Source organism: Vombatus ursinus, unplaced genomic scaffold (genome assembly GCF_900497805.2).
Source record: "Vombatus ursinus unplaced genomic scaffold, bare-nosed wombat genome assembly UNPS02015255.1, whole genome shotgun sequence".
NCBI classification, from domain to species: domain Eukaryota; kingdom Metazoa; phylum Chordata; class Mammalia; order Diprotodontia; family Vombatidae; genus Vombatus; species Vombatus ursinus.
In genome coordinates, this window is record NW_020955033.1 from 23,864,208 (window position 1) to 23,890,506 (window position 26,299).

Genomic DNA, 26,299 nt, shown 5'->3' on the forward strand with positions numbered 1-26,299 from the left:
TAAAATGGCAGCCTGAACGGTTTCTGGGAAAGCACAAGGGCTGGCATCCTTCCACTCGACCTTGGATCAAGCACAGAGCCAATGCATGTACTGGGGACTGACTATAGGAGTCTCTGGGGTTTAGGCACAATTTTGGAACCCTCCCGAGGGCACACACGCGCGCGCGCGCACACACACACACACACACACACACACACACACACACACACACACACAGAATCATCAGCAAGCTGGAGCCCAAGGTCACACCCTTGCCCTGGGATAATTTTGAGGGCTATTCCACACTATTTTACAGATGAATCTCTGCAATGCCAGTGAGTCAGCAGCGTAGACCGATGATTTTCTGGAAGCAATGCACAGAGGGGCCCAGGTGTGGGTGAAGTGTACCTTGGAGGTGCACTGCATCATGCTACAGGATTCCTTCTGGCTCTGAGGGGGGCATGGTACTGATTCTGATTTCTCTGACTGCAAAACTGATGAGGATCAAAGTCATTCCCAAGGAAGACAAAAAACCAACTATCTATTGCAGGCATTATTACCTGGAGTAGTGAGGGAAGGAAAAGAATAAGAGTTCACAGGATCAGATGATTCAGAGCTACAGGAATCTTAGAGATCATTTAGTTCAAAAACCTCACTTTACAGATGAAGAAACTGAGGCACAGAGGAAGAAGGTGACTTGCCTAAGGTCATACAGTAATAATGTAGCAAAACTGACTCCAATTCGGGTTGCTTTCTACTAAAAACATTAAATATGATGGGGTCCTTCTTTGTTTTGGTTGTACATCTATTTGAAAAATCCAACTACATGACACTCTCCTTTCCCAAGATATTTAAATTATAAGATATTTAATTATAAGCAGATATGTAAATGATAAGCAGATATGTAAATTATAAGCCTGGGGACTCAGGATCTACTCTGACACAACAAAATAATATGGATGGTTCCTTGGATATCCTTAAAATGGCATTTGCCCTGTCTTTCTTTTTTTTTTAAATCCTGGCCCATGGTGCTAGCCACAGCAAATGCTCTTTCACTGCTCCAGTTCAGGTACTCTCCTGTCAGCCAAACTGGATTCCAGTCTACCCTCAAAACATATTCTAGGTTTCCCACCTCCAGGGCTTTGCTCACACTGTTCCTTAGGCCTGGAAGGCCCTCTCCTCCGAAATCTCTGCCTGTTAACATTCTAGCCACTTTTAAAATCCTAGTTCAAATTCCACCTCTTCCACAGGAGCTATCTTTCCCAATACCTCACACATAACAGGCACTTAATATTTATTCAATTTTAAATGAATGCCAATACTTGAAAAGCTTTCTTTTTTCTCTTCTAAAAGCATTCCTATATCTCTTGAAATTTCCAGTTACAGAGACTCGTATCTTCTGATTCTTCTGGCACCTGTATCCCAGTGTCTAGTACAGAGTCTGGCACACAAGAGATGCTTAATAAATGCTTATTGAACAATTGAATTGCCTGCAGCCTTACCTATAGAGGTCTATACATGAAAGATCCCAAAACAGTCCACTGTTGTCAAACCAGTATCAGTTTAATTTTCCATTTGTTTATCTATGTTGCATTGGCCTTCAGATGCTGGACTGTCTACAAAATGCCATGTGTGTGCCTCCCATATTTTGATTCCTTTCTGCCATAGTAGGATGGTTCTGTGTAAGCCTCGAGCCTCTGCTTCCTCTCAAGGCTCAGGGGTAGGACTGAGCAGTTTATTTCCACCAGAAATCCCACTCTCCTACCTAAGCACAGAAAGCACTGCATCTTAACTTGTTTCAAGGTGGCAAACATCAGCAACCTGACCCATTGCTGAGGCCTGGCTGTTGTTGGTCTTTTGTGGATGCAAGGGAGAGCAACCTCTTCCATATTTAACAAGAGTGAGTGATCTAGGGATAAAGCAGGTCCCAGCACACAGTGATCCATAATAGGAGGGGATGAACTGGTCCCTTTCTAAATCTGCATCCCCAGAAGGTACAGTCGTGTCTGGAAAAGATCTGTCTCAGACACTTACTCATTGTGTGACCGTGGGGCAGTAACTTAACCTCTTAGTCTCAGTTTCCTCTTCTGTAAAATGGGGAAAATGATAGCAATTATCTCATAATGTTGTTGTGAGAATCAAAGAAGACACATAAAGTGTTTTCCAAATCTTAAAGTGCTATGAAACTTATTAAAACTGTACCTCATGATGGAATAGGATATTGGGAAGGGTATTTAAAAGGGCAAAACTGGTTCACAGAGCTCTGATTAAAACTAGCCTCCAAAAGTATAAACTTCAAGTCCCAACCAAAATCTCATTTTTACTGGAAATCTTCCCAAATCCCTCTAAATTCTAGTGACTCCTCTGAGTTTGCTTTGTATGTATTTGTTATGTCTGCCCCATTAGCTGAGGGCAGGGACTGTCTTTTGCCTCTTTTTGTATCCCCAGCACTTAGCACAGTGCCTGGCACATAGTAGGTGCTTAACAAAGGTTGACTGATTGATTTATTAACCAAGAGAGAGCTACATATCTGAAGAGGAAGAAACAATTAGGCCAATTTCATCTTACTAGTTTTCTCCTATTGTTTACATACTTTTACAGCACCCAGGTTTTGCCCAAAGTCAGATAGTTAATTAAATAGTTTGCTTTCCTGAATAACCAGTTTTTAGCTGCACATAATGCCCTTCTGATAGGCAGACCTTAAAATGAATAGAACTCCCTGAAGAAACAGTTACTCTCTTAAACTGCATCAGCAGCGGCCAGCTGGATGTTGTGATGAATGGGGCTGGCTCTGGCCAAGGCAAGCTTGCATTTCTGCAGAGGTGGCATTTCTGCTCTTAAGGGTGAGAGGTCATGTAAAAGCACTCTCCAGCAGCTGGCTGGCTGCGAGGAAGCTGTGTATACACAGCTGTCTTAAGGGGAAGAGGAGGAAGGTCATTTGGGAGGAGGAGACCTTCCAAGACATAAAATGAGTGGATATACACAGTTCAAAAAAGGAGAACTTTCTTGTTCTCTGTGTGTGTATATGTATACAAAGCCGTGTGTGTGTGTGTGTGTGTGTGTGTGTGTGTGTGTGTGTGTATGCATGGAGCATTTATAGCAACTTTCTTGGATAAAAGATACGATTTCTGTTACCACCACTTTTTTATTTAGCTGGGATATTATACCACACCTATCACGAGACACTAAAGTACCAAGGATTTATTAAAAACAAACAAAATCCTTAATCATACCCAAAGAAACTATCTCCCATTAAAATGATACTGTGCAACACAGCTCTGCAATATTGCCTCCTCCTTCCTAAACCTCAAAGGCACGTCCCACTACTTAACTTGAGAGGCAACATGGTGGGTAGACTGGACTTGGAATCAGGAAGACCCCCATTCAGATCCTGCATTTGGTACTTATTAGCTGTGTGACCAGAGGCAAGGCACTCAAACAACTGGGCTCAGTGCCTTTAGCTCCACTGATGACCTCTGAAGCCCTTTCTAGCTTTTAAATCTATGACTCTATGAACTTTAAGGACAAGAAAACTATCACACCCCATACCAAGAAATGTAATGGGGTGTGTGTGTGTGTGTGTGTGTGTGTGTGTGTCTGTGTGTTTTGGGGGAGGGTGGTATGGATGGTTATAGTTGAGCCCTGGACAGGAGGCAAAGAAACAGACTAGAAGGTTGTTAAGAGCTCCACCCTTCCATGTCTAGTAGGTGTTATGAATGTAACAATACTTGATGAATCAGGAAGTCCAGGAAGTTGGTGGTCAAAGTTCTAGCTCTGACACCATAACATTGGCGTGAAGAATACTGAAGACACTTAAGGATACTCCAGTTAAATGTCTCAGTAAAAAGGCCTTTCTCATTTACCCACCCTGTACTCTTCAAAAATCATCCTCTCTGAATTGTTGAAGCTGTTTGATTAGGGGCAGCTAGGTGATGCAGCATGTAAGAGTGGTAGGCGTGGAGTCAGGAAGAACTGAGTCAAGCTCAGTCTGAGAAACTTACTAGCTATGTGACTCTGGGCAAGTCACTTCACCCAGTTTGCCTCAGTTTCCTTATCTGGAAAATGAGTTGGAGAAGGAAATGGCAAACCACTCCAGTATCTCTGCCAAGAAAACCTGAAATGGGGTCACAAAGAGTCAGAAAGCCTTAGTTTTTCTCATCAGTCAAATGGGGATGAGAAGCAATAGGGGATGATAGACAGAAAGCCAGCTTAGAGTTTTCCAGGCAGGACGGCCAAAATTCAACACGAATGCGAGCTGTTATTAGCGGTGTGCTTGAGATTGCTCTAACTGGCACCTGAGACCTAATTGTTAAATTTTGATTGTAAGCATTTACCCCTCCAAAATTGGCAAATACTACAAATCGGGGCCAGAACGAAGAGAGTTTTGGAGAAAATATCAGTAACACAGATTAAACTTAAAAAGTGTGTTATATGTAATTTCCCTCCCTGGAAATTTGGTCATTAAACATTTACTTGCATACCCCTGGTTCTTATCATTAAACGTCATCATCTTAATAACCAGGGGCAGACTATCTTGATGGATATTCCAAAGATGAATGTTGGCAGACTGTGGACCAGGAGGCAGAATACTTGGATTACAGTCCAGCTCATGCCACTACTTGCATGTGCTGTTGCTGTTCAGCTGTTTCAACTGTGTCTGACTCTTCGTGACCCCATCAGGGGCTTTCTTGGCAAAGATACTGGAGTAGTTTGTCATTTCCTTCTCCAGTTCATTTTCCAGATGAGGAAACTGAGGCAAACAGGGTGAAGTGACTCGCTCAGGGTCACACAGCCAGTAAGTGTCTGAGGCCAGACTCGAACTCAGACTCAGACAGGCCCAGGGCTCTACCCAATGCGTCACTTAGCCACTCAATCTTGGGCAGATCACCTGATTTGTTGGAGTCTCAGTTTCCTCATGTATAAAAAGAGGGGGTTGTCTCTTCTAGCTCTAAAATTCAATGAAAAGCTAAAATCACTTTGCTTCATTTGCAATTGTCTGATTTCCATCTGAATGGCAGGCTTGGATAGGTGCTGAGAAAGCAGATGCTCCATGCTAGCTAGGGTAATTAAGGAGAGCAGAGGCCCTTTACTAAATCTAGTTAGCGATGATAAACAGATGGACAGTTCGGTTGTTCTAAGCATTTAATCAATCTCCCTGAGAGATTGGTAAATCACTAGACAAAGTGAAAGGATGACTCATCTATTTCCTCTTAACTGCAAGAGTATTCCATTTCTGTGGAAGAGAAACTAAATACACAATCTTGGATTTACTATGGATACACACTTGCCCCCTCTCCTCTCCTCTCCTTTTCCCCGAGATGGTGAATATGCAGTTTTCCATCAATGAAATAATTTTGAGCCTGAGGAATAGAATCAGAGGAAGAGGCAGCTTTGTCCACTTAGTGATGCCGTCTCTGATTAGTGGGCAGTTTTGCCCATGGGGCAGTTGACTGCCTGATTTATGTCACAGAAAGACCACGTCTCAAACCATCTACAGCTACAGCTCTGCCGCAGTGTCTTCATTCACTTCATTTCCTGGAATGAGTGTGGAGTCAAGAGAGATGCCTTGCATTCGTAACATCTGCACACACTTAAAATGCATGTTGGCTAAAATATTTATGCCACAAGCTATGGCTGGAATGTCATTTAGAAAGTCACAATGTTATATGTATCATAAAATGAGCTTCAAAAACATCTGTGGCAACTACGCAGAGAAAGATTGCAGAGGTTGTGAGGTCTTTTAAAATTAATTTTTAAATTATTGCATTCCTTTGTAGAAGAATGATATTTTTTAAATGACAGAAAACACAATCCATAAAAAGTATAACAATCATTTTGGTACAGAATCAAAAATCAAGAGGCCCTCAAGAAGTTGTTCAGTCCAGCCACCTAAATTGACCATTTAGGTGAAATGTCTAAATCATCGGTCTTATTTCAAAAGCTCTCTAGAGAGGGAAGTTCTCCTACCTCCCATAACAGGGAAATCTGGTTGCAGATCTCTCTTTAATGAGCCATATACTTCACACAGCTAAAGCTATGTGTTTCCCATTTAAATAAAAATCACTTCTGCTATCTTCTCCCGAGTTAAGGTCTATTCTTACACCACTTTGTGCGTATGTGTTGGGGATGGAGTCTGGGATTAGGCAAGTAAACCTACAGGCAATATATTATGTAGGAGACCTGCAGGCTTCCTTGAGATTTTAGGTAAAAAACACAAAAAAACCCATCACTCCAAAATCAGTGACCCCTGTAGACACTTTAAATTAAATTAGGCTGTTCTCTCCCTGATGTCAAAACAACACAACCGGGATTTCTGCCCAGAAATGTAAAGGACCCAGAAATCTTTGTGAATGAATGAGTTTTAAGTCTGTTTGCATTATGTCACCTCTCTTGGCCACTCTCTCCTCTTAATTGCTCTCCACACACATAAAGAGGAGAAAAAAAGTCTTAAGAATTGGCAGATGGAAAGCTCTAATGATGTATGCTGATTTGTTAATGAAACTTTAATTATAAATCAGAGCTGTGCACAAAGAACAGAATGTCCAGGACAGACACTAGGTTTGTACTCAGTCCCCTCCCCCTGGGGCACTTGAGAAATATGGTAATTAATGCTGCACACCCTTCTTGAAAGAAAGGGTGCTTGGGTGCCTGAACTCATCATTTTCATCGTCAGCCTCCTGGGACTTTAAGGGCCCAAAGCACAGGGCTGCTGGAAGCCACCCCAGCGATTCTGTCCATTCAAAAATCTCCTCTTTGCTCGTTCACAGGATGTCCGGGTAGGTGCCATTCACATGAGTCCAAGTAAAACATTTCAAACAAAAGTCCAAATGTGGGGGAGCCACATGTCTTCAGAAAGTTATAGGCTTACTTCTCAGGCCTTCAGTTTAAAACTTGTCCAAAGTGTGACAGTGTGGGGAGAGGAGAGACATGGAAGAGAGCTTTTTCCTACTTCCCATTTAGAAGAACAAATACAACTGAAAATAAACATTTGGTTAAAGTATAGTGGGGATCTATATTTGGTTAAAGAGGCTGCTTGGTATCTGAGATCTGAGTTCAAGTTCTGCTTCTGACATATACTGTCAGTAATCTGTATGACCCTGGGCATGGTGTCCCAGACAACTCCCTAACCATCCATTTCAGATGAGTTGCCTATTGATAAAGGTATCTCCACATTAGAAATTTCCTTTATTGTTGTTGTTCAGTCATGTCTGACTCTTCATGACCCCATTTGGGGTTTTCTTGGCAAAGATACTGAAGTGGTTTGCCATTTCCTTCTCCAGCTCATTTTATAGATGAGGAAACTGCAGCAAGCAGGGTTAAATGACTTGCTCAGGGTCACACAGCTAGCGTCTGAGGCTGGATTTGAACTCAGGTCTTCCTGACTCCAGGTCTGGCACTCTATCCATTATACCACCTAGCTGCCTGAAGATATCTCCATAGGAGAAACTTCCTGCACTAATGAAATTACAGTTCTAGACCAAGAAAAGGAAGGGTATGTGTGGTGTGTGGTAGAAACCAGGTTCTCTCTAACTGGAAAAGGTAGGTTCAGTTACTTGAAAACAACTTGGTAAACACGTAGCAGACTTAACTAAGCAAATTATTTGGTCTCATCTGATTTGTTTGTGGTCATGTGGACATCCCCAGAAAGTACCGATAACAAAACAGCTCAAAATGAGAGTACGCTCCCACCCATGAGATCATCCCATCCATTCATATGCTAGGCAACTATGCCAGCTCTCAGTCTTGGGCTCTGAGTTCTTGGGGGGAATGTGCGTGAGGGCGGCTACCATGTTGGAGCTGACTGAAGAAGTCAGATGTGAGTCAATCTACTCCCCAAGACAGAGCTGGGGTGGGCTGGTCCTGGAGGGGTGCTAAGCAAGCTGGCAACCAGTGTTCCATAAGGCTCTACGCTGGTTTGGGGCTGGCAGTTACTAAGGCATGTATCTGCAAAGTAGGACCAGAGATGGCTGAGAGAGATGGTGGGCTCAAGAGGCTGTAGTACCCCTAACCACCAAAGTGAATTAGAGCAATCGGACCTTTGCATGATTTCCAATCACTGAGACCAAGCAAACTGGGGTGATTGCTCCATGCTCTAAGTTTTAAGGGGGTCTTCTGACCTGCGGGTTCTATCATTCAGAGCTAAGGCTCAGGGACCTATGACTGGTCCTCATTCTCTGATTTTGGGAGGGATGCCTGCTTTGTCAACCCTGTGTAAAACTGTGAATAGTTCACTGCCCTGTGAGGAGGAACTGCTTGTGTTTCTCTTATTACCCCAGCCCTCTCCCCATCCTCAAAATAAGCTAAGAGAGGCAGTCTCTTGGCTCATGCTACATCCAGGTCAACTGTGGCTGAGGAAATGTGAGGAACCCCCAAGACCACACCTGAGACTAATGTCAGACCTCATTAGCCTCATGCAGTCCTATATAGGAGAAAACACAAAGGGTGAGAAACAACAATATAACCCCCATGAAGAAATGGAAGTTACACACAAGGGCAAAGGGGTAAAACGCTGGGTGGTTGCCTAAGGAATGCAAACATCAATGAAAAGGTTTTTTTTTAAAAATTTCATTCCTGTTACGGTCGCTTTCATTTGCTCAAGAGACATTTCTTTTGCTTGGAGCTATGGGGTTCTGAATAGGTGGTGACTTATTAGTGAACACAGAGGCCTGGAATAAATTAAAAACCTAAAACAGACATACCATAGGCAGAGTACAATCCTCCCCTAAAAGTGAGATCTTTTTTGGAAGAAAAAATTTCTATAATTACCCACTATGGAAAATAATGACTATAACACCCCACCCCCTACCCTGAGGCAGAACTGGGGCAAAAGTATGGAGCAATATAGTAAGTTTGGTATCAGAACACTGAAAATTCAGCTTGGTCCCCATAGGTTCACAAGCATCATGTCCAAAGGAAAAAGGGAGAACCACCTCTCTTTATTTTCCTAGTGTCCTTCAGGGCTCAGCTCAGGTACCCTTTTGTATAAGAAGTCTTTCCTGACTCCTCTTCACTCTCCTCTTTCACCAAGTGAGTGTCCTACCTCTTGACATTTTTATCTGTTTACATATTATATCTCAGCCCCTCTCCCCAAGTAAAATGTAAACTCCTTGAAGTCAGGAACTGGTTTCCATTTGTCTATATCCCCAGAAACTAGTTCAATGCTCAGTCTATGGCAGGTGTTATAGTCATAAACAGTTACAGTCATAAGCTGTGTTGAATTGAACTGAATTCTCCCCTTGAGTTTAAGCCTGAGTTTGAGGTGAAATTTATGGGTCTCAAGCTGGAGGCTTCCATTGTCTCTGCTGGTGCTGCTTTCTTAATTTATCATAAAGCTGTATGGTAAAGACGCACTAATCTCTGGAGAATTCCCTGTGGGTCTGGTCCCACCACTGACCCCTTCCCCCCTTCCCCCTCCCCACCAGCAATAAGTTCTAGCAAGCCCAATGCTGTTGGAGGGGGTCGAGGCTCCCAGATTCACAGAAATGGCCAAAATTGGCGCTCCAACAGATGTTACTCACCATGTATGAAGGAAAGATTAAAACTCGCTTGTGCTTGCCACAGGGCCACTGGGGATCGTCCAAAAGATTTGGGTCATAATCAATGAAATCTCCCAGGTCACTACCTAAGGGTCATGAACACAAACATATACACAGAGGAGTCGTTAATGGCCCTGAAAAGTCTCTGACAGAAAGTTAACTGGGAGTTCAGAGTGAAACCTGACCAAATGTTGGGTTCACCTGCTTCATATTCAGATTCTGACCTGAGCATGACAACAAAATTCATCCCCTTTGAAAATGGATTACCATTCTTGACACTCTATTACATCTCCATTTAAAATATCCTATTGTCATTTCTGAGACAGGAGATTACCGAAACCCTTAATTTATGAAAGTTGCATGTAAACCCTCCCAGGCATTGTGAATCTGCCAAGTAAACAAAAGTTCACTTTCTGTACCTGAATACTGAATGATTCAACCTGTTATCCAATCTGAGAACTCAGTTTCCTGTATGGATTGACTACTGGTCTACAAATGGTCCTATCAATTCTTATTAACATCAAAATAACCTCTTTCATTTTAAGAGGGGTAGCTGCCCATGACAACAGTCAAAAGGAAACATGGAACTGTGCTTCAGATCTGGATGTAAGGGGATGATTTTGATAATTCCACTTTCTTGAAATCCTTCCATGGGCAGGAATGGAAGTCCTATCTCTTTTCAATGAGTTCTATCCTCATAAATCAATTTCCCCACAATGGCTCGTACTGACTAAGCTAAATGTAATCAAGATTTCCTTCAGGAAGTCAATCCAGCTCCCACACTGAGGACCACCCAAAGGAGGAGCTGATCACACTTGACCTTGTTTGTGCTTTGTTCTGTTCCAGTGACCTGAAGGAAAGTCACACTGCAAAAAGGGCTCAAAGTTACCAGCTGAGGGCAATAGCCAGAGCTCCAGAGTTACCTGTATCGATGCTCCCTTGGGTGCTGCTGCTTGTTCTTCCTATGGAAAGGCTACGGTGGCTGGTGTTACGAAACTGGGAGGAGAAGGAAGAAGTGGAGTCTATGGTGTTTCTCCGAGCTCCAAAGGCATTGGTGGGTAACAGAAACTGGGTGTAAGAAACAGTCTAGAGAGACGAAGACAGAGCAGGCAAAAGGTGACTCCCAAGAAAGAGACTGTAGGATTTTTTTAAAGCTACATCACCATGAAGGGGTGTCTGCCACGTGCTGCTTGATACATAACTCCAACACTTGAAGGAGTTGAGATTTCTTCAGCACAGGGAACTCCCCGGCGTGGGAACTCCTTCCACTCAAACATCTCAACCCACCTATGACTTATTAGTTAAGTGGCAGGAGGTTGCCTTAGGCACATGCAAGTTGAGTGATTTGCCCATACAGGTAGTAAGTATCAGCGGCAGGACTGGAATTCAAGTCACTCCATCAACGATGCCATGATGCCTCTTTTATATTACTTAATATCACCCCTCCATCTTGTCCTTCCAAACACAGAAGTTCAGCATTCATGAATTTAAGTATATAAGTGTGTGTGTAGTACCTGTTCAGTTGACTCTTAATGACCCCACTAGGGGTTTTCTTGGCAAAGATACTGAAGTGGTTTGCCATTTCCTTCTCCAGTTCATTTTACGGATGAGGAAACTGAGGCAAACAGGGTTAAATGACTTGCCCAGGGTCACACAGCTAGTGAGTGTCTGAGGCCAGACTTGAACTCAGGTCTTCCTGACTCCAGGCCCAGTGCTCTACCCAACGTGTCACTTAGTTACCCAATCTTGGGCAAATCACTTAATTTGTTGGAGCCTCTTTTTAAAGGAACCAGGCAGGGAAAGTCCTATACATACAATATGAGCCCAGTACTAAATGCGGTAGGATACCAAGAACATTTCTGACCAGCTACCTGGAGAGTTCATTTCCCAGTTACCCTTCCATGGTAAAATTTTCCTCCCTGAAGAAACACCGGTATCAGGTGGTGGTTTTGTGAAGAATTTACAGCTACTGGACAGGATCCAGCACAGGAGAATTAAATATACTCCAACGCCTCTTTCTCTCTCTTTCCTCCCCCTTCGAGCTTTCCATCTGGCAGTCCGAACTGACACACTCTGATTCAGTGGTGATGGAAGAATTCGGCTGCCCTTCAACATGGTGCTTGTTACCGTGTGAAATCAGAGGTACTGCTAAGCCTCTCGGGGACGTGGTTTGGGATGCCAAAAAAGAGCCTGAGTATCACACTTCCTGAGCTGACATTAAGAAGGCAGCAGGAATGCCACCTGCTTGCATTAACACTTAATGAATGTCTTCATACCACTAATCACTACATTCTCAAGTGTGGCATGTTAAGGGGGAGGGGAGCTCCTGGGATGTGTTGAACACTGTTGTAAACAGCAGGGGGAAAAGAAATAATTAACTCTGGAAACTCAAACCATACTGCTATGAAATTATTGGTGTCCTGTCAAACTGCTGGTGGAGCTGGGGGGATCCTAGGATGGAAACCTCAGGAATCTGCCCCTCCTCTCTCCCTTTCCCTCCGTGCGCCACTTGCTACTAGCTAGGCACCCCAGACCTGATCTTACAGGCTAGCCTTATGAGTTTGGATGAGCCTGTGTTAACTCATCATTTAAAGGCCAGCCTTCTCACCTTGCCGTCTGCTCCCAGCTCTACACCTTCAAGGCCAATAATCTCCTTCAAGCTCACAGCTCCAGTAGACTGTCGTCCTCCGTCCAATTTCATATCCCTGGAGAGGATGAGCCAAAGACAATACTTTTGTCCACCCCCACTATAACCGCCATGCTGCTTGTTACACAACACCAAAAACAACGAAGTGCACCCTGGAGGACAGGATGTCTTTTTTCTCCCTCTTGCAACACAAGGTTTTCTGGGTTCAGTTTGTTGTTGTTGTTCAGTCATTTCATTGTGCCTGATGCTTTGTGACCCCATTTGGGGTTTTCTTGGCAAAGATACTGGAGTGGTTTGTCATCTCCTTTTCCAGCTCAACTTCCAGATGAGGAAACTGAGGCAAATCGGGTTAAGTGACTTGCCCAGGGTCACACAGCTAGGAAGTGTCTGAGGCCGGATTTGAACTCAGGAACATGAGTCTTCCTGACTCCAGGCCTGGTACTCGATCCACTGTGCCACCCAGCTGCCCACATATGGGTTCAGCATGTCCACATGTTAGCCATTCCAAAATAAAAGAAAACCAACTGGACCAAAAAGTCTACCACAGGAAGTCATACTGAGAATCTGAGTGTCCCTTATCACTTCATAAGGTTTCCTTAGACCGTAAGCTCTAAGGACTGTTCTTGGCCTTTCTTTGTATCTCCACAGTATAGTATAGTGACAAACAGTAGGTACTTAATAAACGCTTATTACCTGACCTCTTGGAACAAACTGATCAAATAATAAGGAATAAAAAATCTGGCACTGCAAAAATACCTCTCTAGGACCCAGTCAACCTATCCTCTCTAAAGCAAGGGATGATCAGTTTTCTTCCTGTTTTTTGGCCCCAGACATAGGGTTACAGATACACAACTGGAAGGACCCTCGGAGGCCATTTTGCTCAATCCTTCTCATTTTGTAGATGAAGCACTTATTATCTTTTTTATTGCTATTAGCTGGGAGGAGAAAAAAAAATTATTCCTGTCCTGGAACATCTTACTAGACCTACTCCTAAAATGAATGCCCTAATATAGATATTATGACTATTTTGTTCAGATGCTGTTCAAGCTAATTTAATTTCTGTATTTGTCACCCAGGATTGGCTCTCTTTTCACAAAGGGTTATTTAAATGATAGGCTAAAGGTCTCTTTGGAGCCTCTACATCAAAAAAATTACCTCAAAAATATTTGTTAATGAAAAATAATTGAAGCTGGCATTTTTCTTGTTGAGAAGTATAGGTAAGCTTCTATGATATAAAAAGGTCATGTGCCATGTTTGTAGCAAATAGGATACCAGCGTCAGATGAACTGTGGAGAGAGAGCAGAGAGGTTAAGGAAGAAGAAGAAGAAAGGAGGAAGACTGATGGGGGAGGGAGATAAAGAGAGTTAGGGAAAAGAAAAGAAGGAGGAAAAGGGGGAGAGAGAGAGAGAGGGAAAGATAAGGAGAGAGGGAGAGAGAGAAGAGGAAAAGAGAGACAGCGAGACACACACACACACACACACACACAGAAAGAAAGGGGGAAGAGGGACAGAAATTGGAAAAAGTACAATAGAAAGAATACTGGCTCTAGAGTCCAAAGACTTGGGTTCAAATTCTGCCTGTCACTACCTATATATAACCTTGGGTAAATTATTTAACTACTTTGGGTTTCAGTTTCCTAATCTGTAAAATGATGGGACTGGAGTAGTCTAGTGGGTTCTGAGGTTCCTTACAGATCTAAAATTATGACGTTATAAACCAGAGGTGTTAAACATGTGGCCCAGTACAGCCTAAATCAGATAAAAATGCATTCAGGAAACTTTCGACAAAATAAATACAATAAAATACAACAGAACATAGATAATATTAATATCTGGACCGAGGAAAGTAAAGACGGAGAAATATATATTTGAACATGACCAATGTGGGAATTTATTTTGCTTGATTATGTATGTTTGTTACAAAGGACAATGAGGACAGTTGGAGAGGGGAGAAGGAAGCTAGGGAGAGAGCAGTTGAAAGAAAAAGAAAAGAAAGAAAGAGGGTCATTGAAGCAGGGTTTTGTTGTTGTTGTTGTTTGTTTTTAAGAAGAACTAAAGAAAGGTAGACAAGCAGGATAACTTTAAAAGTTGCATTTATTATACACCTGAAAAAGTTATTATATATTTAAAGAAAAGCAAGCTGTACAAAATAGAGATTCAGAGTTTCTTGTACAATCCTCTTATTCTGTTCTACATGGAAGCACTCATTTTAGTTGGTGCTTGCTAATGTCTGAATTTAAAAAATAAATATGCCACTGCTTCTTTCAAAATCTGGTCTCTTAACCTTGTCACCCTTACCTCCCCTGGAATCTAACTCTTTCAATTATTCTGTTTCTCTCTTGCATCTTCAGTAGAGGAACTGGAGGAGGGTATAATGTAAAATTAGCTAAATGGAGAGTCTATCCAAGGATTTATTTAAAAAATTATTCTACACACAGTAATTATTAAGAACATTCAAATACATAAACAAGAATGTAAAAAATTACTGTACACGAAACCATGAACTTCTGTGTTTGGAAGTTGAATTTTATAAAAAAAAAAAATCAGAGGATTTAAAGCTGAAAGGGAACTTGGAGTTCATCGTGTCTTGCCCCTTCATTTTACGAATGAGGAAACTGAAGCCCAGAGGAGTGAACTTACCTAAGAAGTGACCTGCCCAAAGTTATTTAGGAAATACCAAAGTAGCAGAGCCAGAATGGAGGTTCCAATCATGGCTCCACCTGCTTATCCCTGTGTCTTTGGGCAAGTCACAAAATGGCGTTCTGGAGACCTGGAGTTGAATCTCAGCCCTTATACTACATAGCTGTGCAACTCTAGACAAATCTCTTACCCTCTCTGAGCTTCAGTTTCCTCATCTATAAAATGCAGAAAATGTCCACCTTGAAGGTAAGTGCTATATAAATATACGTTAGGTGGTACAGTGGCCTGAAGTCAGGAAGACCAGAATGCAAATCTGGACTCAGACACTTACTAGCTCTGTGACCCTGGGCAAGTCACTTAACCCTGTATGCCTTAGTTTCCTCATTTGAAAGATGAGTTAGAAAAGGAAATGGCAAATCATTCCAGTATCTGCCAAGAAAATCCCAAATGGGGTCATGAAGAGCTGGAGATGACTGAAAACGACTGAACTATAACAACAAAATTAACAACAAATTAGTGTCTTGTTTAACTGGTCCCCTAGAATCTGATCAGCCCTTGGTAAACGAAATTTCCAAACCTACAAAGCTGAAGATTGGATGATTTTTTTTTGGAGGGGGAATTTCTTTGTATCTCTAACACTGCCTGGCACATAAAAAGTGTTTAATAGATGCTTGACAGCCTTGTGGCTACTCATCCAAGGTACAGAAATGTCCTCTGAGACCCTGGCTGGAGGAGCCAAGCAGCCTCCCTAGTCATTTGAATACATAATACTGCATTTCTTTGTACCAAATCCTGCATGAAACAAATAGTTCATTAGCTGAGGCTCAAAATCTTTTGACCATACAGAGATTTGTCTCTTTAACGTCATATGCTGTTAACAGGAGCTGACTACCCCTAGATAATAAATCTATTCATTGGCAGTTAGGGAGTACTGTTAGCTAGTGATTATAACCCAAACAAAAATGCAGGGCCCATTGCTGGACTGATTTAACATCTACATGCCCTCCTGTGACAGGTGCTATTCACAACTGTTAATATACAGTTCTAAAAAAAATAAAACAACAAAAAAAAATATACAGTTCTACCCTCCTGGGGCATCCATATGAACAAAATAAGATGGGTGACATATAGCATTTAAAAATTTTTCAATATACCTATTTCAATACATTATTTTAATCTGAGAAATTGTGGCGCAGTGGAGACAGTACTAGTCTTGTAGCAGAAACACTTGGGTTCAAATATTGACACATAATGGCCATGTGTGACCTTGGCCCAACTAATGATCAAGAAAACTCCACTTCCCTCCTACAAGTCCATCTGGGAGGGAAGGTCTAAGAATTCTTTGCCTTTTAATGTCTCCATGCTTTACTCCTGACTTTTAAGGTGCTAGAGATTGGTATTATAACTGCCTTCCATCGAGGGGTAGGGAGGGTGCTTCTCAACTCTGCCTTTTGCAAAGATGTTGCCTTGCTCATGGGCTCTTGCTTCTTGGGGGGAGCAGAACTGGAAGAGAATTCTTCTGAATAGTTTGTTACTTAATCAATATTTGTTGAATAGAAATGGTCAATAAACATTTAAGTGACTACTAGGTGCCAGGCACTGTGCTAAACGCTAGAGATACAAAAAGAGGCAAAAGAGAGTCTCTGCCCTCAAGGAGCTTACAATCTAACGGGGGAGACAAGCAAAGAAAATGTATAAACATAAATAAATGTATAAACAAGCTATTAACAGGATAAACAGGAAAGAAATATGTATAAGCAAGCTATAACCTGGATAAATAGGAAATAATTAGCACAGGGATTAATTAAAAATTAAGAAGGGCGGGGAAAGGCTTCCTGTAAAAGATGAGGTTTTCTTTGGGACTTAAAGGAAGCCAGTAGATGGAACTGAGGAAGGAGGATATTCCAGTCAAGAGAGACAGAGAAAATTCGTAAAGCTGGGAGATGTAGTGTCTTGTTTGTCAGAGGCCACAGAATTGAATGAGGGGAAAAGAAATGATTACACAAAGACAGGGAGAGTGCAATGGGAGTCACTTGGGGACCTTTCTCACTTTCCCATGACATCATAGGTAATGCACCAGAGAATAAAGGATGGAAGCATCCAGCCACACATTAATGATGCAGGAGAACTAGATTAGATGGTAAAGATGCAAAAAACACCCCTGACAGATGAAAACCAGCAGAATTAATAAAGCAAAAGAAGAAACTGACTCTTAACTAGTAATAGCTTTGGTAAAATATATCATTTCAATGCATGTTTCTATAGATATCTGGCTATTCCACATAAAATTAAGAATATTCGATTTCCAAATACCTCAAACCTCCCCCCCCCCAACAAAACTCCAAACCCTAGTTCTTTTTCTCATTTTTGAATTATATTTCTTGCTTCTCCATGTAAGGTATATATGGCTTTGGTTGTGGAGCGAATATAAGCATAAGATATACAGTCAAGGGGGCTGGGAGAATAAGAGAAAATGGAATGGAGGAGAAGGGAAGGAGATAGGAACAGGTCCCGTACAAGGAACACCCCTGGTGAGAAACTCCACCTACCTATGGAGGCCAGCACACACCCTGTATGAGTCAGAGGTAGGATTTGAACCCAGGACTTTTGGTTTTAAGGCTAGTTTTATCCATTACACCAAATAAGCAGAAGTGAAATGTGTCACTAGCCTAGATCACTGTTGTCTTATATTTGGGGCATTTTATGTCAACTGTGAGAAAGGAGTATGGGCGTTTTCCAACTCACTTGTTCTCATCTGTCTTTAATTTCCAGCTAACTTGGTGGTCTCCTCTGGAACAACCTCGTACATGTAGCCTTCTGGTCACCTCACCACTCAAAATAGATATATAATCACTAACAAAGTCTAAACTGGAGATCTTTTCTCATTTTCCTTTCTCCCTTCCTCCCCCACAAAATAAATGAAATTGGCAATAACCAAAAATTATCCTCGATGTTTCCCTTTTATGTAAAATCCAGTGAAATCATGCACAAAGAAAGTACACCAGGCAGAGAACTCCCACGGCTTGTGGTCAAAGCAGCAAAATTCACTGAGGAAAGATGAATTCTGAGTTCTAACTGGTTTTTCAAATGCCTACTGGTCTTTCCTGCTACATGTAAATGCAATGGAGAAATAAATTGTAATGTCTGTTTGCAAGAATCAAGTCCCTCCATATGTCATACTATAGATAACTTACCAAAGCTGATGTTTCCCATTTATTCTTTGTTTATCTATTTCTACTCTCATGACACTAGCTGAATCTTACACTGCTTTAGCCCTTTAACAAGGTTTTATAAAGCGCCTTCTTTACTACAACTCTGGGAACCAGCTTAGTGCAAATATCATGTCATTTAAAACCAAATACCAATCATTTCATCTTGCTGAGCCTCAGTTTCCTCACCTGTAAAATGGAGAATGTACTTCTGGTATGTACCTCAAAGGTTTGTTGTATGTCTTTTTTTTGGGGGGGGGGGGCCAAGGCAATTGGGATTAAGTGACTTGCCCAGGGTCACACAGCTAGTAAGTGTCAAGTATCTGGACTGAAACTGGATTTGAACTCAGGTCCTCCTGACTCCAAGGCTGTTGCTCTATCTACTGCACCACCTAGCTGACCCTGTTGTAAGTCTTAAATGAGATAATATGCATAAACTACTTTGCAAACTTCAAAGCACTATACAAATGTTATCATCATCATTACAAAGAGATAGCATGGTGTAGCAGACAGAGATCTTGCCTAGGAGCCAGGAAAACTTGGGTTCAAGTTTCACCTTTCAACACACGCTAGCTGTATGACCTTAGTAAAGTCACTCAACCTTTTGGTGCTCAAGGCACTATAAGTGCCTATAAGTTATTGATCTGCATTGCTGGAGGGAGCTCCCTCACCATGGAGTTTCCTATGCCAGGGAAATCACAGATCTATTCCATTCTCTTATATGGAAACAGCTTGGTACAGTAGGTAGAGCACTAGACTCAGTGTCTGAAAAACTTTCAAATCCTACCTCAGACAATTACTACCTGTGTGACCGTGGCAAGTCACGTAACCTTTCTGAAATTTACTTTCCTCATTTAAAAAAATAATTTTATTTGTTATTTTATTATTTATAATTTTTACCATCTTATTATTTATTTTAATTTTTATCAATTGTTTTATTTATAAAATATATATAATTTTAGTTATCTTTAGTTTAATTTAACTTTATTTTAAAATATTTGATGATTTTAAAAATTATTTTAAAAATCTTTCTCATGGGGTACTTGTGAGGTCCAAATGAGCTAATGTTTGTAAAGTATTTTGTAAACTTTCCAGGGCCATTTAAATGATGATCTATTATTATCATCACCATCCCTATTTTACCAATGAGAAAACTGAGGTTCAGAGAGTTAATGATTTGCCTAGGTAAAACAACTAGGTGAACAGCAACTGTTTCTGTTTTTGGCCAGAAACCCTAAGGGTCTTTCCCTCCCAGATTGATTTTTTTTAAAAAGAGGACATTTTTTGGCCTCATTTCTTAACTAGCCTTAATCACTGAATGTTTTTTTGCCTCAGACAGCCTGAGACCCAAGACCTTTTGTGGACCTTAGCTTAAAAAGGCCGTGGTCTCCCGCTGCATGCTGGGCCATCTGCAGTTGTCCTGATCTATATCTGGCCACTGGACCCAGATGGCTCTGGAGGAGAAAGTGAGGCTGGTGACTTTGCACAGCCCTCCCTCACTTAAATCCAATTCACTTACAAGTCAAGACATCACCTTCCTGATGTCATTGGTCCTCTTTGAAAATGAAGGACAAACAACAACAGGTAAAACAACTAGTATGTTTTGCAGCTAAAGCTCGAACCTAAGTTGCCAAATTTCCAAGCCTCTACATGACATCACATAAATAATAAAGGCTGTACAGAGCACAAAAATCAAGCAGTAATTTATCAACACTATCCAATCAACAGCAGCAATATGACAGACAGAGAGGTGGCCTCGGAGCCTAAAAGATCCGAGTTAAATTCTTGCCCGTCATACAGCTGTGTGACCCTGGGCAAGTCACTTCACCCCTCCCGGTTCTAGACAACTCTCTTTAAGACCGTACATTGTAGAGAAGTTGCTGACTGCATTAGGAGAGGGTGTCTCATCCCAGTGAAATCACAGGTCTAGTCCCTATCGTGACCTATCTCTCAGTAACGGAACAACTGAGCTCCATCTCTCATACAGTCGTCTCAGTGCCTGGACTGTTCCTTAAATACTATCTATTCATAACTTCCTATTTTAAAACTTTTATTGGCACAGTGAGTTGTTAAGGACACTGCATTGGAGCTCTGGGCTTTCAGCAGCCTGTTAAGGGCTGTAAATGTTTCATGGTGAGAATGGGGCGAATGCTTCTTGTCCCCTTTTTATCAAATCCATTTGGAAATTAGCTTGCCAAAGGCTCTGTTGATGCTGTTCTAGTGCTTTTGCATTAAAAAAAAACAAAACAAGCAAACCTGGACACATCTCTGTAGGAAAATGAATTATTCTTTCCTAGAGCTGGAAGAGGCCACAGAAAGCATTTAACGGAACCTCCTTGTTTTACAGATGATAAAAACCAAGGCTCAGAAAGTTTAGACTTGCCTAGAGTCACATAGCTAGGGGCAGAAATGGAAACAACAGATTAGGAACTGACGTATACCAACAAAAAGCTTGCAAAGCCTTTCACATACATTGTCTCTTTTGAGTCTGACAAGAGCCTGGTCGGATTGAGGATCAGAGTGGTGAAGCAATTTGTCCATGGTCACACAGTGTGAAAATGTCAAAGGCTGGATTTGAACCAGACGATGCCCAGTCGATTACCCTATCCACATACCGTAGCTATGCTGTTTCCTAAAAGAAAGTGTCAGGTCAGGCACCAAGAGATACATAATTGTCAGGGAAATGGGAATATGTCTGACCTCATTTCCCCAGGCATAGAATTTAGCATTCTTTTCCTTCTCATCTGCCCTATATATTCTTCCCAATCTTGACTCCTACATAAATCCTCAATAGACTTCCTTCTGAGTTCAGTTTTTTACCCACGAATTGGAAAATGAAGCTCAATCTAAATCTATTCTAACACTGAAATAACAATATATTGTCTCAGGCACTATAATGTAAAAAAATTTAATTGTTCCATTCACTGAAAAAAAAATATTTACTGATTATTCCACGCAAGGTGTTGGATAGTCTTTGCCCTCATGGTGCTTACAATCTGGTTTTCCCTTTCAGAGACATTAGAATGAAGAAATGAATTTAAAATTAAAACAAAACAAAACGAAGAAATGCATCTGCTGTCATGGAATAGACACATAAGATTTCGAGTCAGAAGGACTAGGTTTAAATCTGGCCTCTGCTTCTCCTGGGGTAAGTCACTTTGGCTCTAAAAGCCTTTCTTTCACCTTCTGTAGAATGAAGGGGGTGGATCAAAGCCTTTCCTCATAGAGGTGACCCAGAGTTCTCTGAGTTGTGCCAGCTGAGCCCCAGTGGTGGAGAGCTTCCACAATGCTGGAAAGTCTTTCAGTACTCACTGACTGCCTGCTTTGCAAGGACCAATCTAGCTAAGGACAGAGAGGCTCACCACTCAGAGCCAATTCTTTGGTCCTGACAAGCCACAAACTGTTCCCCCCCTCCCCCAGCTCTATGTTATTTGAAAGCATAAAGGGAAAAAAGGTTGGAATGCAAGGTTCATTCTGCAAACATCAACATCTTCCCTTGCAAGCTAACGAATATTTGATCTGATCTGAATAAGCTGTAAAATTCCACATTACTGTAACAGAAAGACTTCTCCAGTTCTCTAGGTCTGACCTTTAATACGCTTTGGAGTTTTAGGGGTAGCAGCTTCAGCTACAGAGTCAGGTGGGTAAGGGGGGGGCCATTCATAAGTTGTTTAAAGAAAACCTAACTAGCAATCTTTGGTAAATTTAAAGAAGGGCCCTTCTCATTTCTTAGATACTTAGAAGAATAATAATACCTAACATTTAAGTAGTCTTTTAAGGTTTGCAAAACACTTCATAATATTTTCTCATTTGGCCCTCACAATAACCCATGAAGGAGGTGGTATTATGAACTCCATTTTAAAAGATGAGAAAATAGGTTGAACTTGGTTTTGAGTTTCTTAGGGTCACAAAACTAATTAATAAGCATCAAGGGTAGAATTTGAACTCTGTTCTTTCTGATTCTGAGTCATGGGTTTTCTCCACCACACGAAAATGACTCCAAAAAATAACTTGGCAACAGAAGATTCCCACAATGACTTTCAATGAGTTGGAATCTGGGTCTGAGAATTTCTAGCTAGCTGAATGCCTCTGAACAAGATAATTAACCTCTCTGAGATCTGGTTTCTTCTGAAAAATGAGGATAACTACTTAATGCTGTTGATGTTTTCTTGGCAAAGATATTGGAGTGATTTGCCATTTCCTTCTCCAGCTCATTTTATAGATGAGGAAACTGAGGCAAACAGGGTTAAGTGACTTGCCCAGAATCACACAACTAGTAAGTGTCTGAGGACAGATTTGAACCTAGGAAGATGAGTCTTCCTGACTCCAGGCCTGGTGCTCTACCCACTGTACCACCTAGCCGCCCTACACTTGTACTAGCTATATCACAAGGTTGTTATGGGGCGAAGCCTTTGCAAACCTTAAAGCACCATATAAAAATGAGTTATTATCAATAAAGAAGGGAAACAGTATAATATTTGGGGCTCTCTAAGATGCCAGACTTGAATATAATGAAAAGCATATCAAAAGAACATGGTTTTCTTAGCTCAAAGGCTTATTAACTGCTTATTCTTGGCAAGGCACCATGCTAGGCCTTGGGAAATACAAAGATAAAAAACAAACCTTGGTTTCAAGGAGTTTATATTCTACTGGGGATAGCAGTGGTCTGCAACCAGTATACGGATGACAAAATGTAGATTCATTTGTGGTAGGACAAAGTACCTAATAACTGGAAGGACTGGACAAGGGATTTTTCTGGGAGCCCTATGATTTTAAAAAAAAAAAAAGAAAGAAAAGAAAAAAGAAAAGAAAAACAAACCAAGTCAGGCCTGTCATGTAAAGCAAAAAAAAAATTATTTACTTCTCTAGGTGTGAATTAATGTAACCTTTCACTGTGATACCCCAGTGCTTTGATAAATGCTTGTGTACTCTTCTCATATTACTGAAGAGATAACTGGGTAATAAACCATCTGCCCAGGGTCATGCAACCAGTGGGCAACAGAGCCAGTCAGAGACCTCAATCCACTGGCAGTCAGGCTGTGTGTCCTGGGCCACTTTCTTAAGTGAACTTTGTGTCGTGCACTTAGCTAAAAGAGACTTTCAGAAAGCTACAGTGAGACAGATTTAAGTGGAATTCCCAGGGGGGCAGTGATAAAATCTTTGCATTTTTCTTTCTAAGGCCATTGTTCTGATCTCTTGCTAAAATGGTGTATAAAAATAAAACAAGCCACTTGGCCAGAAGAACGGCATGAATTCCCCAGTGTTGGTGAGGTCAAGCTGAAGGGAGGGGACAAAGACTTTCAATCAAAGTTAATGGGGATCTGTATCTGGGATTAATTTAGAAGACTCTGACAATCTCTCTGAAACTGGACTTTTCTTCAGGGTCTATGAAATGTCCCTGCAAATGCAAGACCATTTTCATTCTGTGTGCATTGGAAGCTCTATTATCATATGTAGATACTTTCAGAGAAGGTGAATTGGTGGTTAGTTGACATTCAAACTCCGTACCAGGGGAAACAGATTTTGGTGGTTCCCCACAGGCCTTACTTCCATGGGTTACTCAAGGGATTTAAAACTCCTTGGACATTTTTTCGTTTAGCAGGTTGGGGCAGCTTCTGACATCCTTATGGTCACAGAATGAATATGTGGGGCAAGTGAGGCATTATGGATGACAAGGAGATTGTAAACCTGGCTGGACAGAAAGATGGTGGTGCCTTCAATATTAATAGGGAAAATTGGAAGAGAATGGGTTGTTTGGGAGTGGTGTGGGGGTGAGAATTGAATCAAATGAGATGGACGGATGAAACACGCCCATTTTCCAAAGTGGGTTATTTCAGTTGATATTAACTCCACAACTGCAAACTCTGTTCTCTCCTCCATTTACTTTCTTTTTTTTGTTGTTGTTGTTCAATCACATACGACTCTACGTGACCCCATGGACTGTCTTCTTGGCAAGAATACTGGAGTGGTTTGCCATTTCCTTCTCCAGTGTGTCCCCATTTTACAAATGAGGAACTGAGGCAAATAGTGGTTAAGCGACTTGCCCAGGGTCACACTGCTAGGTGTCTGAGACCAAATTTGAACTCATCTTCCTGACTCTAGGCCTGCTCTATTTCCTGTACCACATAGCTACCACACTAGGGTTGGTCTATATGAATTTATAAATGTAAATGAGACATTTCTGTTTTCCCTCCCTGCCCAACATTAGCCACAAACCACCGGCTAACTGTCCTGTTGGAATTCATGACCACCAATTCAGTTTAGCAACAAGCATTTATGAAGCACTTTCTATGTGCCAGGCACCATGCCAAGCGCTAGAGATACAATGACAAAAACACAGAGCTTACAAATTCGTGGAATTAGCCCAAACTGCAACCCAAAAATTCCAGAGATGATAAGAAATTCTGCCTAGATCTTTTAAGGCGATACCCTTATTCTATGCCCCCTCATACACCTGGGGATGTTATATGAGAAAAAAAATACAAAATGCATTTGTCATCTAATAGTTTTAAATCAGGGACTTCCCTTTGCTCAGATGGGCGTGAACTGACCCATGCAGTGATTGTCTCCAATATCTAGACATGAGACCTGCAGGTCTCAACGTGGGGCTCTGCTGGGCAACTGCTCTTTAAATGACAATGGCCGAAACACTGTGACTTGTGAATAATTTAAAAGTCAATTAAGTATTAACTAGATTTTCTGAAACCTTCAAAAGAAAGAGAGATTTGCTGCACAGCAACCAAAGCTAGGAAACTGGATTAGAAGATGAAATCCAGCTTTGGGGCTAATTTTAATTAAGAGATTCTACATTCACAGGAACTCAGGTAACCTCTCATTTGTTTTCATTCTGCACATCCAGCAAGCCCCACATATTGCCTCTTCAGGAAATGTCAGGGGCAATTACTACTCGGGCGGGTGGTGTCTGACATCTTGGCCTGGCCTTGGCCTAGGCTTGCTCTCTTCCACGGGAGCAAGGCCTGTTCGATACTCTAGCCACAGTTCAGAGTAAATGGACCAAAACCCAAGGCTGACATTTATTCTATTAGGAAGTATGTGGAATAAAAGCCCCTTTTAGCCAGGCAATCCTTCTCTCAGTCAGCATTTCATCTTAAAGCCATACCTAACCTAAGGGCAACTTGGAAACAATGAGACTGTCTTAATGCAGCTTACATCAAAATCTCTGTTCTAAAGGCAAGCTCCCATAAACAGCCCGATAGCTGCATGATTCATACATGAGGTCACTCCGAGAATTTGCCTCTGTGTGGGAATGAACTTGGTGTGAGAAAAGAAACACAATTTGTGAATGTGTAATTTTCCACCACGATGAAAGATTTTTCTGGGGGAAGTGGGTGGGGTTGTCTGGGCCTGCTGCAGGCCAGGCAGGGAGCATTCATGCTTGGTGACTCTCTCTAAGAATAGAAGAAGTCACTGTTCCCTATGTGATAAACATTCAGGAAATGGGCCCAACTTGACATTTGGGTACCAAATGCTCAGGAGGTAAATATATGGAAGTTCTTAACAATTCCAAGGAACACCTTGTTCCAGGAGTGGGCCATCTTGGGTCATTATCTTGGGTTTAAAAAAAAAATATGTGTACATATTATCTCTATGTGTGTATATACATGTATATATGTGTGTGTGTATATGTATATATATATATACACAAATACATACATTCATTCACACACACACAGACACACAGACACAGACACAGACACACACACATATATATAAATACACATATAAATGTAAATTCCTCGAGGGAAGGGACTGCTTCATTTGTCTTTATTCCCTCAGCACCTAGCATATAACAAGCACTTTATAAATATTTACTGATTGATAACTGGATGTTTATTGCTAGAGACAAACAATAATAGCTAAACCAGTTGCAATGAACCAATGAATAAGTGACTATGTAAACAACTCACCTGGATGGCTCTCACAAAGTTCCTCTCCTCCCCTACTCCCTGCCTGGCCTCATCTGTCCCATCTCTAAAAACGCTTTCTACTCCCTCCTCCTCCCCTACAGAATCACCCAGAATGGTTTTCTCTATAATCCCTAAATTTAGGGAGAGGTCCACGACCTTACTTCATGCTCTGGTCTTATCTGTCTTCCAAGAGGTGTGTTCCCAAGCAAAATAATTGAGAGCGAGCATTAGCGAACACTTTATTTCCTAAGAAAGGCAGGGAGGGTAGCCATGTCTACAAAGGTGTGTGGGCACAACCCGGCCACTCCTCCCAGCCTGCCATGCAGGCAATTTTCAATTTACTCTGTTTATTTTCCAAACC

General features: G+C 41.6%; 1 protein-coding gene across 1 annotated transcript in view; it reads right to left on the reverse strand.

Moving 5' to 3' along the window:
- LOC114031908 (CDK5 and ABL1 enzyme substrate 1-like) overlaps positions 1 to 26,299 on the reverse strand; it is a 150,449-nt gene that overhangs the window by 9,300 nt on the left and 114,850 nt on the right. The window contains exons 5-7 of the mRNA XM_027847109.1: positions 12,124 to 12,220; positions 10,439 to 10,601; positions 9,498 to 9,601 (exon numbers count right to left, since the gene is read on the reverse strand). Of these exons, the coding sequence (XP_027702910.1) occupies positions 9,498 to 9,601; positions 10,439 to 10,601; positions 12,124 to 12,220 (364 nt within the window). The remainder of the gene's footprint in view (positions 1 to 9,497; positions 9,602 to 10,438; positions 10,602 to 12,123; positions 12,221 to 26,299) is intronic.